The sequence below is a fragment of the Phoca vitulina genome, unplaced genomic scaffold (genome assembly GCF_004348235.1).
Source record: "Phoca vitulina isolate PV1807 unplaced genomic scaffold, GSC_HSeal_1.0 scaffold88, whole genome shotgun sequence".
Lineage (NCBI taxonomy): Eukaryota > Metazoa > Chordata > Mammalia > Carnivora > Phocidae > Phoca > Phoca vitulina.
In genome coordinates, this window is record NW_022589791.1 from 651,850 (window position 1) to 671,811 (window position 19,962).

The 19,962-nt window shown below is 37.1% G+C and overlaps 1 protein-coding gene across 7 annotated transcripts in view; it reads right to left on the minus strand.

Annotated features, from left to right (window-relative positions):
- The window catches only part of MPP7 (membrane palmitoylated protein 7), a 299,054-nt gene that overhangs the window by 83,794 nt on the left and 195,298 nt on the right, over positions 1-19,962 (minus strand). For all 7 annotated transcript variants that reach the window (XM_032395850.1, XM_032395853.1, XM_032395851.1 and 4 more), the window contains exons 6-9: positions 19,710-19,841; positions 4,094-4,175; positions 3,430-3,515; positions 437-511 (exon numbers count right to left, since the gene is read on the minus strand). In XM_032395850.1, coding sequence (XP_032251741.1) covers positions 437-511; positions 3,430-3,515; positions 4,094-4,175; positions 19,710-19,841 — 375 coding nt within the window. The remainder of the gene's footprint in view (positions 1-436; positions 512-3,429; positions 3,516-4,093; positions 4,176-19,709; positions 19,842-19,962) is intronic.

The window sequence follows — 19,962 nt, forward strand, 5'->3', positions numbered from 1 at the left end:
AAGAGAGTTTCATTTAAAAGGAATAAATATAAAAAGTAAATGTGAAAGGGCCAACATTCTTCTCTGATTTAAGGATAATTTTTGTTTAAAAAAAGGATAATTTTTTATTTTATTTTTTAAAAGATTTTATTTAATTATTTGTCAGAGAGAGAGAGCACAAGCAGGGGGAGGGGCAGAGGGAGAAGCAGGCTCCCTGCTGAGCAAAGAGCCTGATGTGGGGCTCGATCCCAGAACCCTGGGATCAAGACCTGAGCCGAAGGCAGACGCTTAACTGACTGAGCCACCCAGGCATCCCCACCCCCCCAAAAGAATGATTTTTTAAAAAGAGAATATGAAAATGAACTCACTGTGACAAAGAGGGTATGTATTAGATGGGGAAACATTAGCGCCCTTCACCGCCAAAACAAACAAAAAAGGTTGTTTAAGGAATGATTACCTTGCCTTCTTTAGATGGTGTCTCCTCTTTGATGCTGGGTATAATCTTAAATGTAATTGCTCCCTGAGACTGAGCCTGATAACAGAGGAAAGACTTATCAGAGAACTTCTAGAGCCAGGGGGAGGGAAGGCAAAATAGGTAGAAAAGGGAATGATTCTGAAAATTTATAAGCTTGGGGTTTCTACTCTTAGATAAACCAAACTGAGAAAACTATTTTTGTAGAAATTCCTGCAATATGAGAAAGCACTCAAGTTTGTCAAGTAAGTTAAAAAACACTAAACACTAAATCCACTTTTACCTCCTGTGCACTTTCAAAATGCTGATGAATATATTACCATCCATGTTGAGCTACTTCAGAATAGAAACACAGAATCTGCGGAATGCCTTATACAGACAACATTACAGATGATGTGCAAGGTTCAGACGATATTTTTAAGTATCGGCATCCACGTTTTCAGGAACAAAATACCTGTACTGTCAGCAATGCAGTTATATGATTCACTATATACAATATATATATACGTTCACTGCAATGCTCAGCAGAAAAATATAACGACGAACATTCACTGCTATTATATTCTGGTTAGTGAGTAAAACACCAAATGTAATAGATTAATTAAAAGATGAAAAAATTAAGTACCTATTAATTTAATGAAAGCAAGCGACAACAATACAGGCCATTCTTTTCCGACCATCTCAGACCAGAGCGGATGTCCCTTTCACATACTCTCATGTCCTCTGTTTCTCTCTTTCTAGCATTTCTCACAACTGTACAAAGTAATCATTTATACAATTATTTCTTAATATCTGTTATCTCTGCTAAATTTGAAGCTCCACAAAAGCACTAAGTATCTGGCACATATTTGAGAGGAAGGAGGGAGAAAAGAAAAGAGGAAGATGTGATCAGGCAGAGGAGAGGAAGGAAGGGGGGAGAAGGGGGGAGAGAGGAGGGGGGAGAGAGAGAGAGAGAGAGAGAGAGAAGGGAGAATGAGTAGCTATCTCTGAGGTGCACTATCGTAAATAAGGGCTCTCTTCCGGGGGGAAGTGGGAGGGGAGGCCCTGATCTGTATTGTTTGCCAATGTCCATGGACCACAGCCAACTTCCATTTACCAGTGTGAAGTCCCTGAAAGCCCAGTTGGGAAAAGCTGGATAGAATCAGCTCTTGCAAATGTAAGGAGCAGCTCCAGGACAGCACAGAGACTCAAGTAAAATGGGGCTTTAACAGTATAAGTATCAGAATTTTATAACAGGAGTGATTTCAAAAGGGTAATATCACTGTTACTACTTATCATAAAACAACTGACAAATCTTATTAAGAATTTATATAATACCAAACTGCATACGTAGAGAGAAAGCAAGTCTTCTCTATGATCTCCTTCCAGTCTACTAGTTTGTGTGTGTATGTGTGTGTGTTAATGTGTGCAAAGCCCTTAGAACAAGGTCATTAAGGGCTCAACCACTGTAAGAATTACTAGTATTACTAAGTCATATAGGTCTACCAGCCATTGTGACTGCCATCATGTGGATGAATGATTAGTCAATCAATGCAACCTTCTTGCTATTTCTAAATATTTTTTACAAATTATTTCTGACGGGTGAATTCCCAACAACCGAATTTCTTGATTAAAGGGTATGCAAATTTAAAATTTTGATGGTTTCAGATAGCCATCTCAAAAGGATCTACTAAATTCATCCCACCACTGGAAACATATGAGTAGAGTTATGTGCCTAGAATCGGCTGACTCTAGCCATTATCAAGCTTTCAAATCCCTCCAATCCAATATTTTTCAGTCATCATGTTTTCTTTTGTAAATTTTTCTATAAATATTTTTTCTCTTATTGATTTTTATGAACTCTCTACACATTAAAATACCTTCTATCATATATATGGACAATATTTTTCCTAAGTGTCATGTGTCTTTCAAGTTACATATGACATCTTTTCCTATAAAGTTTTTAAGTCTTACAATCACCTCAGTTATTTTTCTATTTGAATTTCACATCAAGTTTAAAAAGTCTTCCTTTATTTTTTTGATTTTTTAAAAACATTTAATTCGTTGGGATTTGTTCTGGGTATAGTGTAAAACAGGGACTGACTTTATTATTTATAACTGAATCATCAATTTATCCAGTACCATTTATGAAATGACTTCACTGTTTTCCCATGGATTTAAAATGCCATCTTAATCAGATACTAAATTTTCATATATACAAGGGTCTGTTTGAAGATACTAAATTCTATTTCTTTTTTTTTAAAGATTTTATTTATTTACTTGACAGAGAGAGACAGAGCGAGAGAGGGAACACAAGCAGGGGGAGAGGGAGAGGGAGAAGCAGGCTTCCCGCTGAGCAGGGAGCCCGATGCGGGGCTCGATCCCAGGACCCTGGGATCATGACCTGAGCCGAAGGCAGACGCTTAACGACTGAGCCACCCAGGTGCCCCCCAGATTCTATTTCTGTATGTTTTTGTTTTTATACATTAACAGAGACAGTCTCCCTCATTTTATCCTTACAAATGAACTGGAGAATTAATACTGTCAAGGCCTAAAATAATTTTGTTCCGTTTTAGATTTCACAAGACATCTAAATTAGTTTCACTGTTATAGATACCTAGAAAGCACAGCCTACAGTCTGGCCATGTCGATGGGAGAAGGGAAAAGAAAAATGCATCATGAACAACAGAGTAGATGCCACCTATTAAGTACCTATTTGGAACAGGCCCTGTAATAAACTCTTTACATACATTAGCTCATTTAATCCTCAAAACACTGCCGTGAGGTACTTACCTCTTCTTGTTTTCGTTTTGTAAATGAAAACACTGAGGTAATGCAAAGATTAAGGTATATTCCAAGGACATACAGGGATTAAGTAATGAAGCTGGGATTACAACTCTAGACAGCTAAATCCAAATCCTATATTTATAACCAAGTCTGAAACATACTGATTCAATTTCATTTTTTTATTGCAATTTTAAAATATAATTTCAGCTTACCAAAATCTGAATTATTTCCTCAGGCCTTTTATCCTCTACTGGAATCCCATTCACTTCCCTAAGTTCATCACCAACATGAATAAGACCTGAGAAGTAGCAAATTTGGTAAATTAGCAGAGTTACCTACAAAAGAACCGCAATTTGCAATCGTGTCCATACTCAAAGCACTGTTTCATTCCCTTAATACATTTGCGGAGACCTTTAGGCTTCTCAGGTTTCGGACTCTGTACCTCTAGACAGCGATGAATCAAAGACTACCATGTTATAATGCTGGCAAAGAAAGGACATCAGCATCCTGGTCTTCGTCTAGAAATGTATATTATTTTCACCTAATAAAAGAATTTTTATTTTGTTTCAAAGGCTGCACACATGCAGTAGTACTTTTCAAATCAGAAACATTTGAAACAGATCTTAATGTAACTCTGGAAGCCCACGTAAACTGAGATTGTAAAGTAGAGTGAGATGTATCATTTATTTCAATAGGTTCCCACAGTTCAACACAGAGAAAAATATCTCACTGTTTTGATGTATTACAGCAAAAGATTGTTATCCTCTTAATTACATGTTGGAAATGTTGCCCATGAAATGCAACATGACTTGTCCACCAGCCTACTGTTGAAATCCTTACCACGTCTCCTTTTTTTTTTTTTTTTTTAATCCTTACCACTTCTATCCGCAGCTCCTCCCCTCATGATTCTAGCCACAATGATGGCTCCAGTCTGCTCATCTTTCTTAATGGTAGCTCCCTTTGAAGGAAAACAAAAAAAGTACTTGTGGGTAAAGGTGTGCATTGGGTGGTCCGAAAGGGAGCAGAAATAAGGACATTTACCTGGAAAAAGTAAAAACAATTACAAAAAATTAAAGGTACGAGGCAGGTGTCTTACAAACACTCCTGACTTGGGACAGATTTTCTATCAGACACATCATCTATGGTTTTCAGCACAACATTTAAGGATTTTTCAAATCTTTAACCTCTTCAACATGATGGAAAATACAAATATCTTCTTTCCATTATAATACCTTGTATTTGAATTATGATTTGTTTTTGCCCCTTGACAGCATTTGTTCATCTCATTTGTGTTTATAATACCCCATGAAGAAGGTGGGCTACACTGAGATTAAGTGAATACAAAAATCTTATATAAATTAGAAAACTAAAGCCCAGGTCATCTGGCTTTTAGTTTAGTGATCCTTTATTACACCATTATGGTAGAGGAACTCAGCCATAATGACAAAGAAAGAGAAAAAAAAAAAAAAAAGACTTAAACTCCGAAATTAGTCCTATTCCTTACCTAATGCTAAGATAAACTAATGGAAGAAAGATCTGTTACTCCAAGGTCTTTATGTACTAGGACTGTACTTAGTACAAAGAGAACTAACATTTTGGCATAAGATTAGGAAACAATTTCAAAAAGAGTCCAGAAACTCTTCATTTATGGATGTTCAGAAGCAAATTAACTGAATGCTGCTTTATAAGAACATCAGGCACAAATGGTTACTTTGAACACCTTTTTATGACTTTCCTTCTAAGAAACTGGTATTGGTGTAGGAAAGCATTCTACAATGGCATCACACAGCTAAAAAGATGCACATTAGGTGGTGGCAGAATTCACCCTGAAAATCAAATTTTTCTCACATGTCAATAAACACATGTGTATCATTAAAAAATAGGCATGTAAACAAAATTAGGAATACATTTGTAATGAGTATATTTTATATGATAGCTATCAAATACATATCTAATAATGGTTTTTTAAAAATCAAATAATTAAGTGATCAGATGATTTTGTCACATTTTTTATCACCAAGCATGTCCATTCATGTCCAAAGACTTAAATGAGCATCTCTCCACAATCATAAACACCAAACCTATAAAGACCCATCATTAACTTACCATTAATGGTAAGTTTTGCCTTTATTTAAACAGTTTACTTATAGCCAAGATGACTAGAAATGTAATATTTTTAATAAAACTAGTGTGATTGAATAAACTTTCATTTGCCTTAACAATATCTCAAACCTTCCCATCAAAGTATGCCTAATGGCAGAAGGGTCTAGTGACCTAATTTAAGATTAATAGCCCATTTTTTTAAAGTGTTCTTTTTTCCCTCATATTTTTTCCTTTTTTAATTGAGGTAAAATTGGCATGTAACATTATATGGCTTTCAGTTATACACCATTACAATTCGACACCCATATGCACTACAGAGATCACCAGAAGTCTAGTTACCACCCACAACCATATAATTGACCCTGGTCACCCATTTTGCCCCCCCCCCCCCCGCCACCAACCTTCTGGTAGCCACCAATCAGTTGTCTGTATCTATGAGTTTGTTTTGTTTGTTCATTTGCTTTTTTCTAGACTTTACATATGAATAAAATTATATGGTATTTGTCATCCTCTAACTTCTTTCACTTAGTATAATACCTTCAAGGTCTCTCCATGTTGTCACAAATGGCAAGATTTCATTCATTTTTAATGGCAGGGTAATATTGCGTTGTGTGTGTATATATATAGATACACACACACACACACACACACACACACAAACACCCCACATCTTCTTCACCTCTTCGTCTACTAGTGGACATTTAGGTTCTTTCCAGGTCACGGCTATTGTATATAATGTTACAATGAATACAGGGGGGCATATCTCTTTTCTTTTTTTTTTTTTTAAGATTTTATTTATTAATTAGAGAGAGAGAGATCACGAGCAGGGGGGAGGGGTAGAGGGAGAAGCAGACTCCCCAATAAGAAGGGAGCCCAATGCGGGACTCAATCCCAGGACCCCAGGATCATGACCTGAGCTGAAGGCAGACGCCTAACCAAATGAGCCACTCAGGCACCCAGGGCATATATCTTTTCAAGTCAGTATTTTTATATTCTTCAGATAATAGCCAGAAGTAGAATAGATGGATCATATAGTAGTTCTAGTCTTAATTTTTTAACAGTATGGAGAAGTCTCCATACTGTTTTTCATAGTGGCTGCACTAATTTACATTCCCATAAACAGTGTACAAGGGTTTCCTTTCCTCCACATCCTCACCCACACTTGTTATATCGTCTTTTTGATAATACCCATTCTAACTGATGTGAGGTGACGTGTCAAATGCAGTTTTGATTTGCATTTCCCTAATAATTATTGACGTTGAGCATCTTTTCATGTGCCTATTGGCCATCTGGATGTCTTCTTTGGAAAAGTGTCTATTCAGATCCTCTGCCCATTTTTTAATTGAGTTGTTTGGGGTTTTGTTTTGTTGTTTTATTTATTTATTTATTGAGTTGTAGAAGTTCTTGATATATTTTGCACATTATCCCTTATCAGATATATGATTTGCAAAAATCTTCTATTCAGTAGATTATCTTTTCATTTCGATGATTTGCTGCAGAAGTTTGATGTAGTCCAATTTGTTTATTTTTGTTTCCCTTGCCTTTGCAGTCAGATCTACAAAAATACTGCTAAGACACATGTTGAGGAGCTTACCACCTATGTTTTCTTCTTTTAGGAATTTTACAGTTTCAGGTCTTACGTTCAAGTCTTTAATGCATTATGAGTTAATTTTTGCGTATAGGGCAAGACAGTGGTCATGTTTCATTCTTCTGCATGTGGCTGTTCAGTTTTTCTCAACACCATTTATTGAAGAGACTTTCCTTTCTCCATCGTATGTTATTGGCTCTTTTGTTACAAATTAATTGTCCATATTATGTGTGGGTTTAATTTTGGGCTCTAAATTCGGTTCCATTGATCAGCATGTCTGTTCTTATGCCCATACCAAACTGTTCTGATTACTATAGCTTTGTAGTGTAATTTCAAATCTAGGAGCATGAAGCCTCAAACTTTGTTCTTCTTTCTCAAGATTACTTTGGCTATTCGGGATCTTCCATGGTTCTGTAAAAATTTTAGAATTTTTGTTCTAGTTCCATGAAAAATGCCCTTGGAATTTTGAGAGGGGACTGCAATGAATCTGTAGATTGCTTTGGGTAGTATGGACATTTTAACAATATTAATTCTTCCAATCCATGACCATGAACTATCTTTCCATTTATTTGTGTCTTCTTTAATTTTTCATCAATGCCATGGTTTTCAGTATACAGATCTTTCACTTCCTTGGTTAAATTTATTCCTAGGTATTTTATTCTTTTTGGTGTGCTTTTAAATGAGATTGTTTTCTTAATTCCTCTCTCTGATAACTCATTATTCATGTATAGAAATGCCAGATTTCTGTTAATTTTGTATCCTCCTACTTTACTAAATCCATCTATTAGTTCTAACAGTTTTGGTAGAGTCTTTTGGATTTTCTATATATAGTATTGTGTCAACTGCAAATAGTGATAGTTTTAGTTCTTCCTCCCTTGGGTGTCTTCTATTTCTTTCTCTTGCTTAATTGCTGTGGCTAGGACTTCCAGTACTGTGTTGAATGAAAGTGGCAAGAGTGTGCAATTCTCTTGTTTCTGATCTTAGAGAAAAACTGCCAGCTTTTTACTGTTGAGTATGATGTTAGCTGTGGGTCTGTCATATATGGCCTTTATTATCTTTACTCACTTTGTTGAGTTTGGATCATATAAATGGATGTTGAAGTTTGTCAAATGATTTTTCTGCATCTATTAAGATCATATGATTTTTATCCTTCATTTTGTTAATGTGGTGTTGATTGATCTGTGGGCACTGAACCATCCTTGGATCCCTGGACTAAATCCCACTTGATTGTGGTTTATGATCTGTTTAATGTATTATTGAACTCGGTTTGCTAATATTTTGTTGAGAATTTTTTCATCAGTGTCATCAATGATACTGGCCTGTAACTTTCTGTGTATATGTGGTATTCTTGTCTAGTTTTGGTATCAGGGTAATGCTTCATAACTAATGAAGTGCTCCCTCCCCTTCAATTTTTTTTGTAAGAGTTTTAAAAGGATATGTATTAAATCTTCGAATGTTTGATAAAATTCATCTGTGAAACCATCTGGTCCTGGACTTTTGGGAAGTTCTGATTATTAATTCAATATCCTTGCTAGTAAGTGGTCTATTCAGATTTTCTATTTCTTTATGACTTGGTCTTGGAAAATTTTATGTTTCTAGAAATTTATCCATTTCTTCTAGGTTGTCCAATTTGTCGGCCTATAATTGTTCATAGTCTCATGATTCTTCGTATTTCAGTGGTGTCAGTTTTCATTTCTGATTATACTTGACTCCTTTTTCTTGATGAGTCTGGCCAAAGGTTTGTCAAGTTGCTTTATCTTTTCAAAGAACCAGCTTAGTTTCATTGACCTTTTCTATTGTTTTGTCTCTTTCATTTATTTCTGCTCTAATCTTTATTTTTTTAAGATTTTATTTATTTGACAGAGAGAGAGCACAAGTAGGCAGAGAGGCAGGCAGAGGGAGAGGGAGAAGCAGGCTCTCCGCTGAGCAGGGAGCCCGATGCGGGGCTCCATCCCAGGACCCTGAGACGAAGGCAGACGCTTAACCGATTGAGCCACCCAGGCGCCCCTGCTGTGATCTTTATTATTTCTCTCCCTCCATTAACTTTGGGCTTCCGTTTTGTGTAAAATCAGATTATTTGAGATTTACTTGAGGTAGGCCTGTATTGCTATGAATTTCCCTTTTAGAATCACTTTTGCTGATTTAAAAAATTTGGGTTTGTGGTGTTCCTATTTTCATTTTTGTCCCTAGGTAATTTTAATTTCCTCTTTGTTTTCTTCAATGACCCATTGATTGTTCAATAGCATGTTGTTTGATCTCCATATTTGGGGGGTTTTCCCAATTTTCTTCTTGTAATTGATTTTTAGTTTTATACCATTGTGGGTTAAGATGCTTGATATTTCATCTTCTTGAATTTATTGAGACTAGTTTTGTGGCCTAACATGATCTTCCTGGAGACTATTCCATGTGCAGTTCAGAAGCATGTGTATTCTGTTCTTTTTGGATGGAATGTTCTGTACATAGCTATTAAGTCTATCTGGTCTAATGTATTGTTCAAAGCCACTGTTTCCTCGTGGACTTTCTGTTTGGATGATGTATCCATTGATGTAAAAGGGGTGTTAAAAGTTCCCTACTATTCCTGTATTACTGTCAGTTTCTCCCTTTAGGTCTGTAATATTTGCTTTATATATCTTGGTCTCTCTGTATTTGGTGCATATATATTTATAAATGTTACGTGTTCTTGTTGGATTACCCTTTCCATTATGTAACGCCCTTTCTTATTACTATAGTTTTTGTTTTAAAGTCTGTTTTGTCTGCTGTAAGTATAGCTATACCAGCTTTTTGTTTCCATTTGCATGGAATATCTTTTCCCATTCTTTCAGTTTCTTTGTATATGTCCTTACTTCTGAAGTGAGTCTCTTATTATAGGGAGCATATAGATGGGTCTTCTTTTTTTTTTATCCATTCAACCACTTTGTGTCTTTTGACTGGAATATTTAGTTCATTTAAAGTAATTATTGATAGGTACATACTTACTGTCATTTTGTTCATTGTTTTCTGGCTGTTTTCGTGGTTCCCTTCTGTTCTCTCTCTTCCCTTCTGGTTCAATGGTTTCCTTTTATATTGTTTAGATTCTTTTCTCATTTTGTGTATTTAGTATACATTTTGCTAAGTTCACCTGTAACTTCCTGTGTATATAACGGTCTGTTTTGAGTTAACAGCAACTTAAGTTGAACATATTCCAAAACCTTACATTTTTTCTTCCTGCTTCCCATGTTTTATATTTCTTATGTCACACTTTACACCTTTTTATTTTGTGCCTCTCTTAACTAATCACTGTAGTTTTAGTTAATTTTACTATTTTTGTATTTTGACCTTCACACTTGCCTTATTAGTGGTTGATCCACTATCTTTACCATATATTTACCTTTTCCAGTGACATTTTTACTTTCACATGCTTTCTTATTATTAATTAGTTCCATTTTTTTTTTCCAGTTTAGAGAGACATCCCTTTAATATTTCTGATAGAGCCAGTTTAGTGACGATGAACCACTTCTGTGTTTGCTTATCTATAAATAAACTTTTAATCTCTCCTTCAAACCTGAGTACTAAACTTACCAGTAAAGACTTCTACATTAGAAGTTTTCTCCTTTCAGCACTTTGAATATGTCATGCCACTCACTTCTGGCCTGCAAAGTTTCTGCTGAAAAATCTGCTGATAGTCTTATGGGGTTTCCCTTGATATATAAGTTGTTCTTCTCTTGCAGCTTTTAAGATTCTCTTTTACCATTTTAATTATAATGTGTCCTGGTACGGATCTCCTTGGGTTCTTCTTATTTGGAACTCTCTGGGCTTCATGAACCTGTAGGTCTATTTTCTTCTCTAGATTAGAAAAGTTTTCAGCCATTATTTATTCAAATAAGTTTTCTGGCCCTGTCTATCTTGTATTTGGAACCCTACAATGTGAATGTTATTCCACTTGATGTGGATTCAAAGGTTCCTTAAATTATCTTCATTTTTTTCATTCTTTTTTTTTTTTTGCTGTTCTGTCTGGGTGACTTCTATTGCTTTTTCTTCCAGCTTGCTGACCTGATTTTTGGCCTCATCCAGTCTGTTGAACTGCTCTAGTGTATTTTTCAGTTCAATTACTGTATTGTTCAGCTCTGTACCTTCTGTTTGGAATTTTGTTATATTTTCTCTTTGTTGAGGATCTATGTTCATCCAATTTTCTTCTGAGTTCAGTGAGCATCTTTATGACCATTACTTTGAATTCTTTATCAGATACATTGCTTGTTTTCATTTCATCGATGTCATTTTCTAATGTTTTATCCTGTTTCATTTAGAACATTTTCCTATGTCTCATTTTTGTCTGACTCTGTTTGTTTCTATGTACTAGGTAAATCAATCACCTCTCCTAGTATTGAAGGAGTGACCTTGCAAAGGAGATGTCATATGGCCCAGAAACTCAATCCCCTCTGACCAGAGCTAGGTGCTCAAGAAGCATCCCCTGTATGGGATGCATGAGTCTGTTTGCTGTGGCAGGGCTATGTTTGTGATGCAGTGGTATATAGGGTAGTGCCCAGTCTGGCTGTAATGCATGGCTGCACTGAGTGGCACAAGGCTGCACTGTGGCAAAGGGATGGGCAGGGCTGTTGCCTGACCCAGCCGGAATGCACAACTGCAGTGTGGGGATTGGCAGGATTCTCAGCTGGGCACATCCCCCATCTCTAGCAGATGAAAGGAATAGTTTCCAAATGACTCCCACCCTCACCAACTTTAACAAGCTAGATAAGGTCACAAGTATGGCACCTGCCAGTGTCTCCATCCCTGGGAAAAGTTCCAAAAGTTTCCAGCCTCTCTGGCAAGCACTTTAAGATTAGTAAGTGGGTCTCCTTCACATATGGTCTAGGTGCTTTTCAAATTGGGATTTTTGTGCTGGGTCTCTTGGTGAGTGAGTCTGCACATGAACCCTTAAGAGCAAGTTCTCCATTCCCTATAGTTCCATGGTTTTCCTGAACATAACCTCTGTTGGTTTTCAAAGTCTGGCATTTAGAGGCCTCATCTTTCTCATTCAGGATCTAAGGGTTTTCAGTGCCTGATGTGGAACACAAACCCCTCACTCAGGGAAAACTTCTGTATTTTTGAGATCCTCCTTGACTGTGATCATTGAATGTACAGTGGGTTGTTTCTGGCAAGATGGTGTCTCTGCCTCTCCTATCCCATCTCAATGCTGTTCTTTTTGCCCTTTATTGTAGAGGCTCTGTTCATCCAGTTTTCTGGTCTTTTTCAAATTATTCTATATGCAGTTGTATATTTGTTGTATATATGGGAGAGATCTTCCTACACTGCCATCTTGAACCCAAGTCTCTATTTATCCAGATTTTATAGACAAGAAAGTAATCACAAATGGTTATAATTTGTCTAAGATCAGAAAATTAGTGTGTAGTAAAGTCAGGACTTATCTAAGGCAAACTCACCAGAATTGCTTATTTTTATTTTTATTTATTTTTTAAGATTTTATTTATTTATTTGACAAAAGAGACACAGCGAGAGAGGGAACACAAGCAGGGGGAGTGGGAGAGGGGGAAGCAGGATTCCCACCGAGCAGGGACCCCAATGTGGGGCTCGATCCCAGGACCCTGGGATCATGACCTGAGCCACAGGCAGACGCTTAACATCTGAGCCACCCAGGTGCCCCAGAATTGCTTATCGTAACTTACTCAATACTGCTTACCCTGTATCTTTCTATAACCTCTTATTCATAAATTTATAAGTTCATTACCCTTGCAGTAGTTTGTCTATGATGGAGATCAACAATTTCTTCCTTTTTTGTATGTGCATGCCATATTCTCATATCAAGTGGTAAAAATGGTTTTAAGGCATTTAAGGCTATGAGAAGACTTGCAGCTGCATCCCAGGCCTCTTGCAATACTGGCTCTTTGGGAAGTCAGACACCATAAGAAATCATGATTCCTGCCAAGCTGTGAGGAAGCCCACACTAGCCAAATGGAGGTACAACCTAGAAAGAGATGCCTGATCAGCCCCCAACTTTCCAGCCATCCCAATCCAGGCATCAGTCATAGGAATGAAGTTCACAGACGACTCCAGTCTCAGCCACCATCTAACTGTACATGTGAGGGACTCTAAGAACCACCTACTGAGCCTATCAACCTCTAAAACTATGAAATATAATAATATATTATTGTTTTAGCCACAAAATTTGGGGTGGTTTGTAACATAGAATTAAGTAACTGGAATAAATCTTTTTCTTCACTATGAATTTTACTATTTTTCAATGTAGGACCATTCAGTTTGTTGTGCTTACTGCTAGGCCTTTTTTTTTTTTTTTAAGATTTTATTTACTTGAGATTGAGCACACAAGCAGGGGGAGGGTCAGAGGGAGAGGGAGAAGCAGACTCCCTGCTGAGCAGGGAGCCTGATGTGGGACTCGATCCCAGGAGCGTGGATCGTGACCTGAGCCGAAGGCAGACACTTAACTTACTGGGCCACCCAGGTGCCCCTTACTGCTAGTCCTTTTGACTTATCCTGTGACTCAATGAAGTTGACAAATATTTATTGAGAACCTACTCTATGCCAGGTTCTGTTCCAAGAGCTTGTAATACAGTGGTGAAACAAACTAAGCATTTCTGTCCCCTTGTGGAGCTTACATCTAACAAGGGAGAAGGACAACAAACAAAATATGAAATAATGAGATATATAGTGTGTTAGAATGTGGTAAACACTATGAGTATGAGAGAGGGCAGGGTGAGAAAGATCAGGAGTGCCATGGCAGGGAAGAAAGACAATGTAAAGACAGTGTAAAGACACACCCCAATGAGAAGATGACACTGAGTAAAGAAAGATAAAAAGGAGATGAAGGAGAGGGTGTGCGGGTCCACCACTCAGATCATGATCTCAGGGTTGTGAGATGCAGCCCTGCAAGAGGCTTTGTGCTGATCACGGAGCCTGCTTAAGATTCTCTCTTTCTCTGCCCCTCCCCTCTCCCTCTCTTAAAAAAGGAAAAAGAAAAAGAAAAAGAAAAAAGATGAAGGAGTTAGCTAAAGGGAAAGAATAGATGAAAACAGCACAAAGGTATTGAGATGGGGCTATGAATAGAATGATCAAGGAAGAGCAAAAAAGTCAGTGTGCCTGGAGTAAAGTAAAAAGGGAGAAGCAGTAGGAGCTGAGGTCAGATGGTTAACAGAGAGCCAGATCATGTAGATCCTCGTGAGAGCTCTGGATTTTATTCTGAAAGAAACAGGGAGAACCTGAACAGCAAAAGTGCTATAATCTAACAGGCTCACTCCACTTACTGTGTTAAGATTGAAGGAATATAAGAGCTAAAGCAAGGAAACAAACTGGAGGTTGTTAAAATACTCCAGGGTAAAGATGAAGAAGGCTTGGATCTGACTGGCAGGAGGAGAAGTGATGAATAGTCTGGATATATTATTGGTAGAGCCTAAAGAATTCCCAATGGACTGGAAATGGGACATGAAGAAAGGTATCAAAGATTGACTCTGGTTTTTGGCTGAGCAATTAGAAAGATGGGATTGTAATCAACGAAGAGGAGGAATCCTAGAAGGGGAACGGATTTGGGGACAAAGATCAGTTTACTTTTGGACATGTCAAGACAGAGCTGTCCATTAGACATTCCAATGGAGATATCAAGTACACAGATGGACATACAAATTTGAAACTCAGAAAAAAGATCTGGAAGAGAAATAGACCTGGGAGTCACTGACACACAGATTATTTTTAAAGCCATGGGCTGGATGAAATCATTTCTAAAATGTGTAGATAAAGACGAGCACTCCAACACTGAAGGGTTACTCTGTTATAGGAATCTTGAAACAGAGTGCTTGCTATCTGCTGATTTTACCTATCCCTGGAGGGTGAACTATGGACCCTGAGAAATAATCTCTGTTTCTACATGATACCAGCACTTGACTCAATCTTCATTTTGATCCCTTCATTCTTGAAGATTTCTATTTCCATATTGCTTTCCAAACCCCCATTATCACAATTCCTTGACGTATTCCTAGTGGAACGTACTTGCATGAAAATAAGATCAAAACTCAATAAAACAGAGCACATTACATGTCATATTATCCAAAAGTCTACAGTCCAATGGCACAGGTGGCAAAGGCAAAATGAATTAAAATTGTATCTAATGTTTTAGTACTTACATATTTTCTTATATATTCTGAATTTATTCTATGTGATTTTTGAGAGAGAGAGAGAGAGAGAGGGAGAGGGAGAGAGACAATCTCAAGCAGGCTCCACACTCAGCACAGAGCCCTACACAGGGCTCAGTCTCACGACTCTGAGATCATGACCTGGGCCAAAGTCAAGAGTTGGATGCTCAACCAACTGAGCCACGCAGGCATCCCATTATTCTATGTGATTTTGACAAAATACAGAATATAGAGAACTTCAGGTTAGATTGAGAAGTTAAAATTCTGCTTAAATGTGTCTGTTTTGTTACTGCTGTAAAATGGTTTACAAAAGAGGACTGCTGAGACTGAGCTATCACAATGTCCTACATAAAAATTGCATCTCCTACAATACTGCCAATATTCTAGGACCTTCCCCTTCAGCTGGTAGCACAGGTGATTTCAGGTTGAACCTTTGAAATCAAAATGGTTTCAAGTATCATCTACCAAACATTTGCATCAAGAATATCGGAGACATCTAAAAAAAATCTAAAAAAAAGGTTTGAGCACCACCGTTCTAAAAGAATCAAGGACAACCCATGCCAGAAACTGAAAATCGGGATTATAATCCACTCACTCACTAATAGAAAGTCATTTTCTTAAGCCTGCCTAAAAATTAATATTTATTATTATTTCTGGATAAAACAGTTACAAATTATTCCATATTCACAGGAAGGGAAGATAACTCTGCTCCCTGCATCCTGACCAGTGTTTTTAAACTCTCCTTCTCTCAGTTCATTCATCATCCCTTCCCTCAAATTATCACCCCCTCACCTTTCCATGGCAAATATCTACATGATCTGTGTTCACTGCCTCTTTTTCCTGGAAATGGTCCTCTCCTTCAACAACTGTCATCTAGAGGTCCTACCTTCTCATCATTCTGTGTAACACTGATATAATGCGTGCATAATGCATAAAAACTTACAGAGCATTTCAAATACATTATACTAGTTGATATTCAAAACACTCTTGAAGAGGCATATCTCCTGATTATCTAATAAGGAACCTCAGGCTGAGAGGCTAAGTGACTTGTTCCTACAAGGATATAGAGCAAATAAGTGACAGCATAATGCCTCCCACTTAGGTCATCTAATGCAAGCTTGGCATTTATTGCACTGCATTATAACTCAGTCTAACACACAAAATTACATTTTTTAAAAAAAGGTTATTTATTTGAGAGAGAGTGAGTGCGTGGCAATAGTGAGTGTGCGGGGGAGGGGCAGAGGGAGAAGGAGAGATTCCTCAAGCAAACTCCCTCCCAAGCACAGAGCCGATGTGGGGCACGATTCCAGGACCCTGAGACCATGACCTGAGCTGAAATCAAGAGTCAGATGCTTAACCAGCTGAGCCACTCAGGTGCCCCCAAAATCACATGCTTAAGTAACACTGATAAACTAGCCCATTGATTGCTAAATCTTTTGGCCTTTCCTCCTGAATCATTTGCCGAAAATTTACTGACCATCCAGTCACTAGAATTTTATTTCAGCTTGGCTTTCCTCATCTTAACTATTTGATTCTTAACTGCTTGGATTCATTCTCCTAAGGATGCCTCAGACTTAATCTTCCCCCAGTTTCTGCTTCTCCCTCCCCACCCCCTACCCCTTTGGTGGTTGTGGCTTTTTCCAATAACCTCTCCAAAATGACAAATGAGATTTGACAAATGTAAAATGACAAGCTTGTTGAAAATGACTATTTTCTACTTTTCTGACTAGTTCATTTTTTAAACTTTAAGTTTATTCATCCAATACTCCTACTTTACAATAACTGTCAAACTAATATTCAAGACAAGTAATTCGCCTTCCCTGATTTCATATTCCAAGGTTGAAATGACATCTGAAATCTTAATACTTTTCTCAGGAATCCTAACAAATAATTTGGGGGATTTCTTCATTCCATGTAGATGTTGTTTTCTATTTGAAGTTTTTATTTTTATTTTTTTCAATACAGCTCCTTGAACAAAAAAACATGCAAATTGTGGCTCACTACGAAGACAAAGGACCAGTGACTAAAATAATTTTTTAAAGTAAGATAACTTAAAAGTCCTTGAAATTGCTTGAAATTGCCTTATATATGGAATATTAGTATAAAAAAATAAACCTAGAGTTTAAAGAAGTTAATTGCATAAATTTGGGGGAAAAAACTTTTATTATTAATTTACTTTTAAATAATGGAGAAACAAAACGGGCAAAAAGCAGAATAAAAATAATGGATAAAAACGCAATGGAATTAAAAATTTAAATTTCATCATTTAAGGGGAAGTAGAAAGGAAAATGCTACCAAGTACATACAAAATTGCCAAATTATACCATGGTACAGGAATAAGAAAACTGAACAATTCCAAGAAATATTTAGGATATCCCCAGAATATACAAATGTTACAAATCTGGAAAACATTCTCATGCTTAAGAGAAATAATTTTTAAACTTATTTTAATTAATTAATTAATTAATTGGGGGGGCAGAGGAAGAGAGGGAGAGAGAGAGAGAATCCCAAGCAAGCTCCACAACTCTGAGATTATGACCCCAAAATCAAAAGTTAGATACTCAACTGACGGAGTCACCCAAGCTCCTCACCCTAACAATTCAACCAATTTCTAGCCTCTTAGCACCTGCATAGCCCCACAGGCTCCATATAACCGTAGGGAAACTTGAAATTTTTATTCCCATGCATTTCCTTCTATTCTTGCTAACTGAACGCATAGTACTTCTGCCCCCCTAAATAACATCCTGGGGTATTTTGTGCTTCCCCTCCTCTTGCACTGTATATCTGAAGATCTTATTGATCAGGAGAGGCTCAGGACTTACATGTCGCTGATGGTGGTTTAAATGTTAGCTCACCAAACCAACACACCCAAAACCTTGCCGCCCCTGGGAAAACGGTGACTGATCAAAGAAATGATTACTAGGGAATTACTGACCTCCTCAAGATGGTCAGCCTTTCGATTATTTAAGAGCCTGAATTTGTCAAAACAGAAAACGTATTTCTTACTGAGGGATGCACAGAAGCCACCAAGAAGGAGTCACTTTATGGCAATAGGCCCTGAGATACACCTTTCTACATCCCAACTGCATACCGTCTAGCCTTACTAAGTATGTCACCTTCGTAATAAATACCAAGAGATATTTAGGTTACCAGTACGAGTTTATAACCACAGATGAAAAGCATAAATTCATAATCTACATTAAACAATCTTAGCCAGGAATACAGGGAGTCCTAGGATATCCACGGATGAGCTTCAGGGGCTCAAAAATTCCCTTATATTACATGCAAATTTATCTGTGTATTTTTCTGGGCAAGAGTGTCCAATGCATTTATCAAGGTGCCAAAGTTGTCCTTAAATAAAGCAAAATATGAAAACCACCTAAAAGGTAAAAGTATAAAGACACAATATGGTATAGAAGAAAAAACTAGTATTAGAAGGTAAAAAGCCAAATTTGGACCTTAGTTCTACCCCTCATTAGCTGTGATACTTAGGTAAGTTGCTTTGCTTCTTTGCACATTCATTTCCTAGTCTATAAAAATGGAAAAAGACACGTACTATGAGGATTAAATATAATGTATGTAAAGTACCTCACATAATGCCCAGCAAATATTGCATTATCCACTGATGCTTGCTTTAAGAACACAAAAATGTCTTAAGTAGACAAAATGAGCCACAACACATTTAAAATCAACTGCTAGATGATAAAATCTATTTTTCTTCTGAACGTAGTTTCATCAAAATATGGATATACTCTGTACTCATATCTTATTGCTGAGACAAATGCGCCACACAAAGGTAGTGACTTAAAACAACACAAATTTATTATCTTACAGTTCTGGAAGTCGGAGGGTCAAAATGAGCGTCCTGGGGCTAAAATCAAGGTGTCAGCAGGGCTGTGTTCCTTCTGGAGGATCTAGGAGAGAATCTGATCCTTGAGCTTTTTCCAGTTTCTAGAAACTTCTGGCATTCCTTGGCTCATGGCAACATCAACCTTTGCTTTAATCATCACATCTCCTTTTGCAACTCTGACTCCCTGCCTTCTCTTTCTACTTTAGTAAAAACCCTTGTGAAGACACTAGACCCACCATCTAAACCAGGATAATCTTCCCATCTCAAGACTCTTACCATATCATGACAAGTCCCTTTGCTATTTAAAGTAATATCTCACAGGCTCTGAAGATTAGGACATGACATCACTGGGCATCATTCTGCCCACCATAAATTGCTTGATGTAATCTGACATTGTATAAATTCTGGTGCTAAAATAAATGGGTACATTTACATTTTGAAATAACAGATATTTGGTAAGCTTCTCCTCACTACTTTAAAATAAATCAGCTTTCTAGAAAAACCATAAGCAATTATTTTTAGTTGCACCATTTAATCTTAAATCAGCTGTGACTGGCACATGTTATGCTTTCTTTTATAAATGTCAACGTCACATCGTACAAATTATTGCTATGTATAACCAAGAGAATGCTTGTCGTTTTATTTAGCTTTTTTTCCATTTTTCTAAATATTATTTTTTAGACATGAACACTCTAAAGTTTGACAACACAGAAAAATTATGTTTCAAAGAGAGGAATAAATGGTATGTCCCCATAAGATTTGGTTTTATCATGATAGCTACTCATATCTGAGCACAAAGTGTAAACCACAACTCACCAGTGGTTCTCTATTTTTGACCAGACGAATGATTTTTACGGAGTCTTCTTCATCATCAATATCATCAGGCATCGGAGGTAATACAGGATCGTAATTCTTCTGAGCCACAGTATCATGTACAGAGAGCAAAGCCTATCAAAGTCAACATTTGGAAAAAAATTAATCAAATATAAAATCCCAAGCACATCCAACTATAAAGAAAATCAAATCGGTGTTATAATTTTGACATAACAATGGTGATAGGCAACTACTT